At 36.0% G+C, this 15,259-nt stretch overlaps 1 protein-coding gene across 1 annotated transcript in view; it reads left to right on the top strand.

Moving 5' to 3' along the window:
• KCNH7 (potassium voltage-gated channel subfamily H member 7) overlaps window positions 1-15,259 on the top strand; it is a 485,779-nt gene that overhangs the window by 463,464 nt on the left and 7,056 nt on the right. The window contains exons 12-13 of the mRNA XM_059392755.1: window positions 823-922; window positions 9,716-9,967. Of these exons, the coding sequence (XP_059248738.1) occupies window positions 823-922; window positions 9,716-9,967 (352 nt within the window). The remainder of the gene's footprint in view (window positions 1-822; window positions 923-9,715; window positions 9,968-15,259) is intronic.

The raw sequence follows: 15,259 nt of genomic DNA, 5'->3' as shown, positions 1-15,259 counted from the left end.
GAGAAGTTGAAAAATACCTAGATGGTAAGAGGTTCAAGTTATCAAATGCATATGATTTTTTTTTTTTTATGAATTCAGTACCTTATTAAGATCTCGGTTTCATGTGACCAACTTCACTCTGATTTTGCCTTAAAAAACAACAAGATATCTTTACATAAAAAGTTTAAGCAACAACCAAATAAAACAGGTGCTTCCATTGGTTTTACTTATTTGGGAGCTTCCATTTTTATTACAAGAATGATAATATTTTCCAAAGAGGAAAGAAGGAAGAACTGGGAAAACAATAATAGGGAATACAAAAATAGGGAATACAATAACAAAATAATAAAATGCCTAAAGCACAGTGTTCATTGAATTTAACCTTATATTTATTGCTGTGAAATTTAACTTTGCAATCATTACCATGTATTTAAACATCAAGCTAGTTATAATTAACTTTTACTTTTTTCTCTGCAGTAAATCAGATTCTGCAATTTTTAAATTATTATTTTTATTTTAACTTTACCAAGTTACATAAAATACATTCCACATGAAAGAATATGTTGTCTCTACATGTTGACAACATTATCCCCAAACACTTCTGATAAATAACTTCTACAACTATGATTTCCTCATCAGATGGTGAAACTACTAGAATTATTCTATCAGTCCATTTTATAATTTAGAGACAACCAAGAAGCAAAGTATTGTAGCTATTTGCCTGTAATCTAATAATTAAGTCTCAAGTGGTGGAAATGATGTGACATAGTAAAGAACTTACTGATAATATATTATGTTCAAATTGAATAATCTTCCATTTTATCTTCATGTCCATTAACAAAGGCTGATCTCTTACTACGATCACAGTCTGTGAATGATTCGGAAGGAGACAACTGTAAGCTACGAAGAAGGAAATTCTCATTTGATAGTGAGGGAGACAAAGGTAATTCATTTTATTTCTAAAGTTTAAATGTACAACATGTGGTTATTAGCTCTTCTTACTAGATGCTCATTTACTACTGATTTCAAGGGTGAGTTTCATTCAGGTTTTAGAAAAGCAAATCTTTGCTTTTAGTAGGACCTAAAGATAGGGTTACTTATCGATAGCTCTTAACTATGTCATTCAGCAAAGCCATCTGATATCTACAGAGACATCACAGATAGAGATATAGTGTAGGTTGGTTGAAAAAAGAAAAAGAGAAAAATTTAAAAAGGATACCAATTAATCGCAGTTGAATAACTACACTTGGGCTCCTAAACAGAATGTTCTGGAGGGAAGACCCTTGTTGCAGCCTGAGTGCTCTGTCCTTTCACATGTATGACGCAGATGAAGATGGTATTTGATAAATCTCTTCATCCTTACACTCTGACAGAGTTGCCACTTCTTGTCCTTTCTGGCTTTTTCTCCCCCTCTAACAATCCTTTATGTTTTACTCATGAATTCAACGAATATTTAACATTTCACATTTTTAAAGAACTACTCAATTTCTGAGGAACTAATTGTGTAAAAACACCCCCTATCTTCCATAGGAAGGCAAATGGACCACCCTTTGTAATTTTGAATAAAAATAGCAGGTGTGTAACAGAATAACCTCATACCTCAATGGAAATCCAGATGAAGGTATATTTAATTAAGCTTGGGGAGATAAGAGAAGGTTTTCCTGAAGAAGTCTCCACTCTTACCCTAGGCTGATCCAACAAGCATTCTAGTCTAAACCTTAGCTGGCTCTCAGCAGAACAAGCCCCCTTGTTTTCTTGAATACTCTTCTCTTAGCATCTGTGGTACTGCAGTCTTAGAATTTTCCTTCTAATGCTCAGTAATACCCTGAAGAGAATTACAGGATCATTATCTTTTAAACCAGTTATTAGTTATTAGAATTTCTCAAGGTGTGACTCTAGGCCTCCTCTTCCCTCACTCTATACAAACGTTCAAACGTTTTCCTGGGTGATCTCATTTATATTGTTTAATTATATTCTCACATAAGAGATGTGAATATTTACATTTTAATCCCAGACCATTTGAGCTTCAATTTCATATATCCAAGGACTCTAGAGTCCTCTGTCCTTTCACATGTATGACTCAGATGAAGATGGTATTTGATAAATCTCTTCATCCTTACACTCTGACAAAGTTGCCACTTCTTGTCCTTTCTGGCTTTTTCTCCCCCTCTAACAATCCTTTATTAGAGGACTCTAAACTTGAAATCTCAAAGGACTCTAAAGAACTCTCTAAAGGACTCTAAAGGACTCTCAAAGGACTCTAAACTTGAAATCTCAAAGGCAGCTCAAACTCAAAATTTCCTAAATTGAACTCATGATGTACCTCTGGAAACCAGTCTCTTCATGAGTTGCCATGTCTCTAAATGGAACCACCACCCAATCAATTGCCCAAACCAGATATCTAGACAGGTATCTATCTAGGAGATGACCTTTTTTCAACCTTTCCATCAACTCTGGCAACAAATCTTGTTATTGCTTCTCCAATATATCTTCATTTAGTCTTCAAACTAGGTCCTTTTTTGTTCACTTCTCTCTATCTTCTTAGCCACAACTCTGGACCAAGCTACCCTAATCAATCCCTGGAATAGTGAAAGAACATCTTAATTCACCTCTCACATCTGGCCTGCCCCTCTGTCATCTACTCCTTACACTGGACCACTGGTGATTTTTTTTTTTTCTAAATGCATTTATGTTTATGTCATGCACATATTTAAAGGACTTACCCTCCAAGGACTTCCCCTTCCCTCAACTACCCTAAGCTGTTTTTCTCCCAACAGCTCCTCTATTTTGCAGCATTAATTCCAGTTGTACTTCTGTGTCCATTTGCATCATTATGTAATCAATGTTGTTTGCCCCTAGACTCTAAACTCCATGAAGATGGGAAATATTTAGTCACCTGTAACTTTAGTGCTTGTCGCATAACAAGTATTCAGCAAATATTTGTTGAAAAAGTGAATCAATCAATGAATAGAATTCAAGCATCTTCCTTTTGATTCTCTTTCTCCTTTCGACTTCATCCAAGTTCTCTCTTTGGCCCCTTTCTCTCTGAATTCTCTCCCTAGGACAGCTCATCTACACTTCACATCAGCTTCCTCTACACTTCCAGTAAACTAAATTGCCTTCTCTTCCAAGTAAATCATTTCTGCCTTTTTGCTTATATCATTCCTTTAATCAGAATTTACCTCCTATTGTCAAACACAGGCCCATGCACCACACCACACCATTTTTTGTCAACCAAAATTACCTTTTTCTTGTCATCTCCAATGATACATCTCCAATGATATATTCACTTAAACTCTTTTTCTAAAATGGAATTGGCTTTATAAGCAATTCATGAATTGGGCAGCATCTTATCTAGCAAGTAGAGAGATGCTCCTCAATATATTCTTCTCTAGACTTCCCCAAATATGCAGATTTGCCCAGCACAGTGGTTAATATTTATTGTCCCTTTTCTCTATCAATCTGCAGATTCCTTTAACAAAGAATGGTTGATACATATTTGTTGAATTGGGCTAATTGTTGAGTCCTCTGGCTGATTGCGGAACAATAAACCACTCAAATAGGTGATAATTTATTTCTGCAGTGTCTTTCATTATTCTCTTGGTAACTTTTTCTAAAATCAGAACCATTACTCTCAAGCTGTTCTTCTGTAGGCTTAATCAAAATCTCTTATCCTAAAGTTAATCTCTTATATTTTTTCTCGCTGAATATGAAGAACAACTTGAAAATGTTGTCTATACAATAATGTTCCAGGTACACTTGAAGATTTATTAAATCTCCTTTCAATCTTATTTATTGTCCTCATTCTCAAGCTAAATAATCTAATGTTTTTATCTTCTGATAAGGCCCTGAGACCATATTACAATGTGTTGTGCTCATGCAACTAGACATTTCTGAATGATTCTGAAAACTTTTCTTTAATCGCAGACTTAGTCTATGGGGCTTATTTTATATAAAGTATACATAGTAAGGTATTTGCCTGCCTGTAGCTCTTTGAAGTTTCCTGGTGTGTCAATAAGTAAGCATGATTTTGGCAATGTGAAGACACAATTAACTCCAGTCATCCAGAATTTGAGAACCCATTCCAGTCGTCAGGACTCCACGGTGCTACAGGAAGTATATAAATTTGCTGGAAACAATCTAGTCCCCATTGCCCCAATTTAATGTTCTAAAGGCAGAACACTCATTTTATACATATCTTGATGTAGAATCAATGTATAGGAAAAAATAACATACATAAGTATAAAAAACAGAGAGCTTTCAGAAAATTATTGATGCTAAATGCTATGGGGTACAGAAACTAAAAGCTGCTCATGTAGTGCATTGATTATTTTAGTTAGTTTACTGCTCGTGTGAAACACTGCCTTGAAAGCAGACAACCAAGAGTACTGATGACTGTGAATCACTTAGCAGAGGCATCAAGAACCAGAGAGAAGAACACATGGACTGGTTTTGGAAACAGACAAAGGCTGAGTCCTACACTGCCACTCACTACCTACTCAAGGCACCAGAACTCTTCAGGCTTCAATCCTCACCACCTCCCACCCCTTCCAATCATGCCAGCTACACATTGTTAAGGAGCTTACATTCAAAAAGATACATTTAAAAAGAAAAGGTACATAGAATCTCTAGCAAGCTGACTTGAACAAAATAGAAGTTAGCATTGTGGATCACTTATCTCTTAAAATTAATTTGTTGATGAAGGTGCTTTGCCCTCATGAGCCTCCCATTTCTTCTGATGAAATAAACCTGCTTCTCAACAAGAGAAAGTTGTTAGTTTAGCTGTGAATTTGAGGACCTCTTGTTGTTTGTTTGTTCATTTAATCTTCAAGTAGTTCTTTTCTTTCTTCAAATTCTGGACTGGAAGTGCCCTGGAACTGCCCAACTTTAACTAAGGCCATTGTAGAAAGAGGTCCTACAGTTCCTGAGATGGAAGTAAAGTCATTGTTTCAGAAAGTGAAGAACAAGAATGATGCTTCAGTGACCTATTTAATGGCCTTTGTTATTAATATGGTTGGGCAGGGGCACCTGGGTGGCTTAGTGGGTTAAAACCTCTGCCTTGGGCTCAGGTCATGATCCCAGGGTCCTGGGATCGAGCCCCACATCCGGCTCTCTGCCAGGGGGGAGCCTGCTCCTCCCTCTCTCTCTACCTGCTACTCTGTTTGTGATCTCTGTCTGTCAAATAAATAAATCTTTAAAAATAAAATAAAATGGTTGGGCAGAACAGAAGTAAATGAGGTAAACTCATTTGGAAAATGCCAAACAAGTTGTCTCTAAGTAGTCTTCAAAGTTGGATTGTACTTATTTCAGAGTATACCAATATGATTCACTCATTGGGTGATAGGAATAATAATTTAAGATTTTATGTTGCATACAGTTTATATTATTATACCATTATATATTATACATAATATATTAGTATAATAGCATGTATAATAACACATAAGATACACACACACACACACACACGTATCTTTTAACTGATAGGGGTTTTGTGACCGAATATTTGGAATATTCTGCACAACTCTTTCTATGGACAGAAAATGCAGTATCAAAGTAGTATAGTAGTATGAAAATTACTGAAGTATGGAGTAAATATATACATTGTTGAACCTACTTTTGTAATAAAAGTGGTTTAATTCTATTAATTTAAGCCTTAAAAATGTTGGTATTATATTTTGGCATCTCTTAGGAACATCTTCTCCAATAACAAATAATACTTAGCTTTTAATGTCCACTTTAGTGATACATAAATGTAATTTGCTTTAATTTTTTAAGATAGTTTAAATGTTTTTATCTTGAATTTGTATAAAAAAATAACATTGGTCCCCTTTTAACATTCCTTGAAGCTAGAGAGGAACTAAGGTATTTGAAATCAATTGAAGAAATTTATTTTAGAACTCTATTTTTAATGAAATAACATTTTTTTTAAATGCTTCTGGTCCTAAATGCTCAGTTTATTTCAAAACTGTTACCAGTAGGAAATCCAGTGTCAAATGCTGACAGGGCAGGACACACTAAGTGCCTCTCTTTGACCAAAATTTGGATCTATCTACTGAGTCTGAAAAATAAAAATGGTAATTAATCTGAAATAAAGGCTCCATAAAAGATGGAGTGAGGAAGCATTTGTTCCTAGATTGTTTGAAATAGAAGAATGTTACATTATCATTCTTAAGATGGATGGGTCAACTACTCCATCAGGACACTCTTGTCCTGTGCTCTTGAATTCAGTCTGAACCCAGAGAGACATCCACAGGGTAAAACACAAATGCTTTAGAATTGTGAGGAGGTGAACTATCAACCCCCAGAAACAAGGAATTTAAAAAAAAAAAGTTTTTAATCATCTAAATCAGAAAGCAAATTTGAGGTTTAATTAAACAGATGAAAATTTTTCTTTGTATAATGATGGCTAACAGGAGTGATTATACAATCTCACTTCCAACAAAAGAGAAAAAGTAAAAACTCCCTTCCCTTACTGCCTGTAGAATACTATTTCTACTTAGGATAAGAATAGCCTTAAGAAAAAAATTAGTATCAAGAATTAACAGTACCCAATACTATTTAATATCTATCAAATAATTCACTTAAACTAGAAGAAGGCAGAAATGGAACAGCCCATCAAAATCTAGAGGTACCTGGAGGCTAATTATAATGCATTTTAGCCTAATTTCATGTATTCCCTCAGCCAACCTCCAGCCTAACCCTGAGCAGTTTCGATTTTTAATCCACAAATAGATTGTCATTTCAACTTTGATTTTCAGTGATAGAATATGAAGTTTTGATTTATCTAATAAGGAATAGAAAACCATGGCTGCAGCGAGGCTGCATTAAAGAAACTGTCCGTGTGGCCTGGGTTCCGGGAAGCAGCTGGTTCATCATCCAGGGGCAATGAACACAGAAATAAATGTAGAGTAACTCTCCTTATGAATTAGAACAGTTCAAGGATATTAGACTCTTTCTTCTTCTCTTGTGATTCTGCTTTTACCTGGAATTGTTATTATAGAATTTAGAGACTATGTATATAAAGTAATCTGTTCCATTTTATTAGAGAATGAAATCATGATCCCTCATTCACCACATTTTGTGAATATTTGTCCTGAGTTAAAATCAACAAGTTATAATTCAACTGAAAAATATCTCTCAACTGATGGGTTTGTCCCTTGGCATCCAAAATCAAGTCATACTTAGTAAACAAAGACCGAGCAAGGCCCAGGTGGCAGGTAGGACAGAACATTTTACTATGTGTGAGGACTGAAAAGTCTACAGAGAACTCCTAAGACCTCTCAAGCCAAAAAGACAAAATGTTGCATAATTTGTGATGTACATTCATTGCAGAGATCCATGCTAGCACTCTCCATACTTGGATTGGAGGCATACGAAGTAATGGTTAATTCGGTTTACATTTGAGTATACCGGAAAAGACTCCATGCCATGGTTAAAAGAAAGGCATTCTCAGGAAGATGAGAAGCCTGCACTGACTCAAATCCCACTGGTACCCAAACTGCACAAAGGTGTACTCAGGAGCAGGAAGTCACTAAGCAGGTGCGAGGACAAGTTAGAGCAGTGAAGCTTTACCCACCCCCCTTACATTTACTACCATAAAATTGGAAATGATTCTTTTTTGAGGAATGAGATATGCTTATAAAATCGGGAACATGGACCAAATTTTCAAGAGGGAAGAAATTAAAACCAAAGAAAACAGAGGATGAGATGATAATAATGAACTTGAGAAGTTTAAGGAGGACTGTGTCAGGGACATTGGAGAGAAAAGGAAATGCTGATCTGAAAATTTACAGCCAATTACATTAGTGGTTGAGTGGGGAAATGTAAATGATGTTGAGCAACCAATGTGTCCACAGTTCTAGAAATTGGTAGGGGTGCTTGGGTAGCTCAGTTAAGCAGCCAGCTGACTCTTGGTTTTGCCTCAGGTCATTATCTGTCAGGATCTTGAGATCCAGCCCTGCATCAGGTGCTCTCTCTCGCACGCTCTCTCTCTCTCTCTCTCTCTCGATCTCTCTCTCTCAAAAAAGGAAAGAAGGAAGGAAGGAAGGGAAACTGGAAAGGTCTGTGATCTTCTCAGCAATGATAAAATCACTGAGTAAGCATGAAATTTTAAAGAAAATAAATTAAACAATCAGTTTTTGCTACATTTAATTGATAGGATATAAACTAACTCCTTAATAACAATTTCACATAAACTTGATTTTTAAAAAAGATTTATTTATTTATATGAGAGAGAGAGTGTGTGTGCATGCACAGGTGCACTGGCACAAGCAGGGGAGGGGCAGGGGAGAGGGAGAGAATCTGAAGCAGACTCCACTGAACTCACAGCCCCATGTGGGTTTAATATCATGGCCCTGAGACCATGACTTGAGCTAAAATCAAGAGTAGGACACCTAACCCACTGAGCCACCCAGGCACCCATAAAGTTGATTTTTAACTCTCTTCATTTTTACCTTGGGCTGTTTTCTGGCTTCTCGTATTTTAAATCATGATACATATTTTTTAAATAATTGGAAGTTTCTCTGGAGTGGCTTAAATCAGCTCATTTGGACTTCTATAAATAAGAGACTAAGCACAACCAGGCATAGAGTAGATGGGGACACTATCTTAACCATTTCTCTAAAAAATACTACACCTTCTGGAGTTGTGTTAGTTAGTTATTAGCAGTTACCAGATGGAGAATTATATTGTCTCCCCAGGACACTAATGGAAATAAGTTCTGGGATTTGTCTTTTTGAGTTTTTCCTGCTGAAATATATTCTAAAACAACCATCAGGGCTAAAATTATCCTGACATTTCAGTATAAAACAGCCAATATGCACTACTGGCTTTAATGTGATTAGGTAAACCCACCTTAATTACTGTATTTAAGCTTTATATTCTTTGCAGTATGCTACACTACCAAACTTCTTGGAATGTCAAGGCCATTACATATATACTGAACTAAGGTTGAAATTCATCCCGTCAGCCTTCACTACAAGGAAGCTTCTGGTTTTGACCTTCGCAACACACGACTGGCTGCCACATGAGAGGACATGCGGCTAAAAACAAACAGCCTGCATAATCGTGATATTTTAGAATTAGGACACATTTTCCCTCCTTTTTTCATTTCCTTAAAGCGACAGTGGACCAGATTTTAAGAATACAAAGGACTATTGAACATGTATAAATAAGGTTATAAATTACAGGGTTTTTATTCTGAGATGTAAACATTATTAATACTGCAGATATTCCTTTAATTCTACCACAGCATATTTCATTAAGATAATCTAATGACTTTAAATCAAGAAAAGATTTTCCTTAAGTAGCTACATTCTCAATGGGGAAAAGAGAATAAACAACTTTCCTGGTGGTTTTAAATAAAATTATTTTTTATTTTTATTTTTTTGAAAGATTTTACTTGTTTATTTGACAGAAAGAGAGGGAAAGAACACAAACAGGGGGAGGAGCATGCAGGAGGAGAGGGAGAAACAGGCTTCCCCACTGAACAGAGACTCCAATGCAGGGATGCGAAACTTGATCCCAGGACTCTGGGATCATGACCCAAGCTGAAGGCAGACACCTAACCAACTGAGCCACCCAGATGCCCCTAAAGAAAATTCTCTGTTACAGTTATTTAAAGAACACAACTATTAAAAATGTAGTTTATGTATCGTTAGGAAATATAATGTGCATAGAACCTCACGTTTGATTATCTCCTATACAATAATTTTTTTGATAGATTTTGGCAAAGGGAAGAGTGCAAATGGTCTTGAAGACTCTGTAGATACGATAAGACATTATCAGATTTCCAAGAAGCACTTTGAAGAGAAAAAAAGCAGATCTTCATCTTTTATCTCCTCCATTGATGATGAACAAAAGCCTCTCTTCTCAGGAATAGCAGATTCTCCTGCAGGAGTGGGGAAAGCAGCTGGACTCAATTTTGAAGAAACAGTACCCACCTCAGGAAGAATTCACATAGATAAAAGAAGTCATTCTTGCAAAGGTAATCAAGGTTCTCAGGAATCAGATTGCCCCCCTTGGGTGCTAATTGTGAAACGGCACCTTCTCACAAACAAGGAACTGTACTCACACACGTTAATTTAATCTGTTTACAACTTCATGAAATATTTGCAGAGTTCAGATCTCAGGTCATGTATAAAGCATTTGTGTAAATCTGGAAAAGTGTTAATTACTCCTAAACATTGATAGCGTAAGAGGTTTTTGTGGTAGTGAGAGTTAACATAATGCCACATAGAACATCGTGGGAAGGTCTATTGTAACGATTCTGACAGGGAGTCGGGATTACTGAGTATTTCAAGAGAGCTAACCAGTTAATTCTTATATATGTATAAGAACCACTGTACCCACTCCTCACCCCCAACCCAGTCATTTTCTTGGCCAATATGGTAACAGTACAAAAAACACCAAAAAGAATTTCAGTTTTCAGGGAGAAATGCCCCTAAATAAATCATGTTCTTTACCCAACTCATTTAAACACATTTGTTTAACATCTCTACGAGAAGGCATACACAAATATATGGGTTTTATTGTAGAAAAGATGCATGAGACGGAGAATGATGTTTGATTAATGTATGCAAATTTGCTCTAAAGGATGTGAAACAGGAAAAGGTAAGAATTATCACAGGAGCAACAATTAACTCAGCAAAATGGGAGCTAGAGCTGTAGATCTCATTAACTCTAACCTTTTTAGGTGGGTTCAAGAACAGGTGTGGGTCAGACTGCTTGGGTTCCAACCCCAGCTCCCTTTATTTGCTTTTTTCACTTGCTCCCTTTATGTCTTTGAATAAGTGACTTGACAGACCCCACTAAGCTCAGCTTGCTCATCTTTCAAACAGAATAACATTTTCTAACCAACTAATTGATTGTCATTATTGAACAAGGTAACATGCATAAATCACTTTCTCTGAAATAAAATCCCTAACTCAGTTTAGTAGTTTCTCATAGATTTTACTTTGTAAGTTTTTAATCACTGAATGTATATATAAAATGCATATGTACAAATGGATATATAAAAACGTAGAGATAAAGAATGTATAGTCCAAAAACAATCAAAAGAATATAACAGAAATAAAAGGAAAATGGTCTTGGTCTGGCAAGATAGCAAAATGATGGCCCAGAATAAATAAATATTACCTAACTTTGTCACCGTTTTTTGAAGTGACTATATCTGACAACAGTAGTTTATTGAATCTAGGATGTTTAGGCTTCACATTTTTCCAGAGTTACTTTCCCTATGCTATCAAATCAGCTTTTGCAATGACCCCATGTTGAAGTAAGCTAAGAATATATGCAAATGTTCTCGGGACAATTTAAAATCTTGATGAAGCGAATGAAAATAGTGCCTCATTTATCACAATGGAAGAATGGAATATTAGATGTGATTACCAAATGTCCCATTTTAGTTATTTATGAAATCGGATTCTGGGAAGTACTAAAAATAGGAAAAGGTTGTATTATGGCAGTCAGAAGTTCTGAAGAGCTCACTAAACCATCTCTACTCTCCAAAAGTCAGCAGAATGTGGACCTGATTTTTTTTTAAAGTACTTTTTATTGTTTTCTTCTTGAGTTTTGGAGTCTCAAGTGACAAGTCATTAAAGATGTATTTTGGGGACTTTATTTGACTCTGTAATGACTCTTGCTGACAGTGAGTTCACATGCCCTTCATTTTGTATTTTTCTTGGCCGCTTCTTCCAATTATTTTTAATTAGCTATTCTTCATGCAGGGTTAAAAAAAAAAAGTATCCTAACAAATAATTTTAATATCTACAAATTTTTAATTTCCAAAAATGTACAACTCAGTCCCTATTTAAATACTAAGTCCTTACCTTGAATGAAAATGCATAGCTAAATATTCATGTCAATTGAATAAAATAATTGATGTCATACAGAGTTGACCAGTGTGACACATAGTTAACCTGGTTAATTAATCTGGCCAACCAATGGAGAATTCCAGAACTTCATTCATGGTAAATTTTATCCCTTAATGATTTGTTAAGGTGACATACTACGGGATGTTCAAGAAATTGAATACTGTGTAGGGTACAACTCCAACAGTTGCAGGGCAAACTATTAAATCCCACAAATTTTATTTTATCAGTAGGAAATTTCATTTACTAACATTCCTGCACTTGCCATGCTGAACCTAACAGAAGAGCACCTTTTTGGTAAAACTGAAAAGAAAAAAAGCAAATTAAGTGGATTCTGATCCTACTTAGATTGAAGTCAAAAGTTAACTCTAGAAAAAATGGGTACCCAGAGCACAGCAAAAGTTTACTTTCTCTTCATCCATTTCCAGAAATGTGTCTTGCAACTATAGCAACATTTTCCAAGGCAACCAAGTACAGATTCTTTCTGAGATATATTTAGAAACTGTCTACAAGGATGTTCATTTTGATTAAGACCACTAACCAGGATTTCCCCTTTGAACTTTTTTCTTCTATATTGCTGTTAAACAAGCCAATCATGCATATCCAGACCTTAATAAAAAAGTATAATCAAGGAAGCTTCTGTCTAATAGTTTACATTTTATTCATTTCTGCTGAGAAGATAATCAGTTTTTTTCTAGAGTGTTAAAGAATATAATCCTACATAATTCATGCATGTGATTCACCATTGTTATTTAAAAATCAATTTATTATATATGATTTGTGAACGAGAGAGCTGTTAAGCATAGGCAGAAATTCTGTAAGCTTTCTTGACACAAAACTTCTGAGCATTATATGTAACTTCCATCTCACCAATTCTTACTGTCTTCTCTAGATTCCTATAGTAACCGGCTAGCAGGTGGCTAGACAGGGACAAGCACTGGCATCACCAAACCATTATATGTGTGCTCTAAATGTTTGGGATTGCTGCTCCAACATTGCAAACCTCCTGTACTAAGACATTATATTGTTGTTTTTCATTTTGAATGGAGTTACAAGTCTATGAATAGTAAGTCATACTTTCCAGTGAAAATCGGCTGATACGTTGCTCTAAACTTCAGCAATATGGTTTTTCTATGTTCATTTTCATTTTGTTTTATTTGGTAAAATCAAAAGGAATTATATTCTGTACCTTTAAAAGACAAAAGAAAACACCAGGATCCCATAGGCTAAGGAAACCTTCCTTAATCACAAAGAACCATTCTGGAATTCTTAACAACCCCTATGAGATCTGATAGCCATTTCTACAGAACAGGGAAACTTGACCTTCTGTTTTTCTAATGCTGTCTTCGGAGGTACTAATTCCTTTGGTAGGGCTTCACCCAGTTGAGGCAGCAATTGTAGGCACCTCATTAGAGAAATTTCTGTGGATTCAATGGTAAAGACATAACGATATCATTAGAGAAATTTCTGTGGATTCAATGGTAAAGACATAATGATAGAAGAAAGAGTACAGAGGCTTTCTCTGTTTCTTGGAGAAAGGAGAGGTTTTGAGTTGACTGTACTTTGGGAGAAACTGCAGGAAAGGAAGGGACTGCAAGAAGCCTGCAAATCCTGCTCCCTATTTCTAGAATCATACCTAATCTTCCCAAATCGTTACTTTCTACCCATTTTTTTAAATAGCTGAGGATATAAATTCCTTAACTTTACATAACTTTTGTCAGTGTTTAATCATAGCTAGTGTCCAAAAAAAAAAAAAGAAAAAGAAAAAAGTAAAAAAAGTTTTTCTATCAAACCAAAATCACTTTCTGTAATTCAAATCTATTTCCATGGAAAATGAAGACCACTTTTAGATACTCTTTTCCTCCTACCAGCCCTCCCAATGAGGAGAAGATGTCACTTCTTTACGTCTGAAATAAACTCCCAACTCCACTAGTATTTTTTCTAGGTTTTTATTTTCCAAGCCTAAATCATTTTAAGCTCTTATGTGGATATGGAAAATGTAGAGGGAAAGAAAGCAGAAGAAGAGCCATCACAGTGTATGATAAAAATGAGAGGAAAAGTAAGAGATTATATTTGCCCTCCAATATTGATAACTTGCAAATACAGATTGTACAAGAAGCCAAAAATTAAAAGGAGATTCATCAGCAGTATGAGAAATGATCAGAACCTTGCTACCAGATTCTTCAAGTGTGGGGCCTGGGTATTCTTTGCCGGTAATTCCTCCACATTTAGCAGAGTGTCTCTGGTACATAACAGAGCCTCAGAGCCTTTGAAAAGTGGACTCGAGCAGATAAGTGGGAAGTTTCAAGTATAGCGACATAAAAATATTCTAAATAAAAGAACGACAAGAAAGTGTATTGGAAATTAATATGGCTATAAGAAAGGACAGTGCAGAAGGAGCTACAAGGAAAGATAAAAACATGCAATAGTATCATGGGACTATAGGACCTTTAACACCCCTGGCCATCTTTGATGGCTCTACTTTGAGTTGGGTTGGCGTAAGAAAAGCTCCTGAAAGTCAGAACTTTTTCATGGCTCTCTCCCTGGGCTCACTCTGAATCATGAAGTATGCTAATTATCCTGGAGAACAGCTCCCAAAACCTTCAATCCAAGGCGAAGCCATACATACAACGATGCCTCAGAGGTATTGCAAGGTCTGTTCCAGACAAGTGCAAAAAAAAAAAAAAAAGTTACTATCACAATAAAAAGAGTCAAATTTGTTCTTTGTTCACACTGTACTGTAGTCTATTAAATGTGCCATTGCATTCTGTCTTTAAAAATAATGTGCAATACCTTCATTTAAAAATACTATATTGCTGGGTACCTGGGTGGTTCAGTTGGTTAAGCAACTGCCTTCAGCTCAGGTCATGTTCCCGGAGTCCCAGGATCGATTCCCACATTGGGCTCCCAGCTCCATGGAGAGTCTGCTTTTCCCTCTGACTTTCTCACCTTTCATACCCTCCCTCACTGTCTCTCTCTCAAATAAATAAATAAAATCTTAAAAAAAAAAAAAATACTGTATTGCTAGAATGTGCTGACCATTATCTGAGCTCTCAGAGAGTTGTAATCACTCATCATAGATGACCGCAACAAATCTGTAATGAAGAAGTTCAAAACATTGCAAGAATTACCAAAATATGACACAGAGACAGTGAGCAAAGGCTGTTGGAAACATGGTGCCCATAGACTTGATCTTTACGGGATTGCTGCAAACCTTTGCTCTGTAAAAACCAGTATCAGGAGAAGGCTCCCTAGCTCACAGGTCAGAGCACTGGTCGTATAGAAACCGGTGTCTGTGAGGTTCAACAAAGCGAGGCAATAAAACGAGGTATGTCTACAGGAGCAAGCTATGTTCTTTCTTCCCAAATCCAGAAGCGAAAATCACTGCTCTCTAATCTGCAACAAAA

The sequence above is a fragment of the Mustela nigripes genome, chromosome 3 (assembly GCF_022355385.1).
Source record: "Mustela nigripes isolate SB6536 chromosome 3, MUSNIG.SB6536, whole genome shotgun sequence".
Classification (NCBI taxonomy): Eukaryota; Metazoa; Chordata; class Mammalia; order Carnivora; family Mustelidae; genus Mustela; species Mustela nigripes.
The sequence above is the reverse complement of the archived record's forward strand: the minus strand, read 5'-3'. Positions and strand labels throughout refer to the sequence as shown.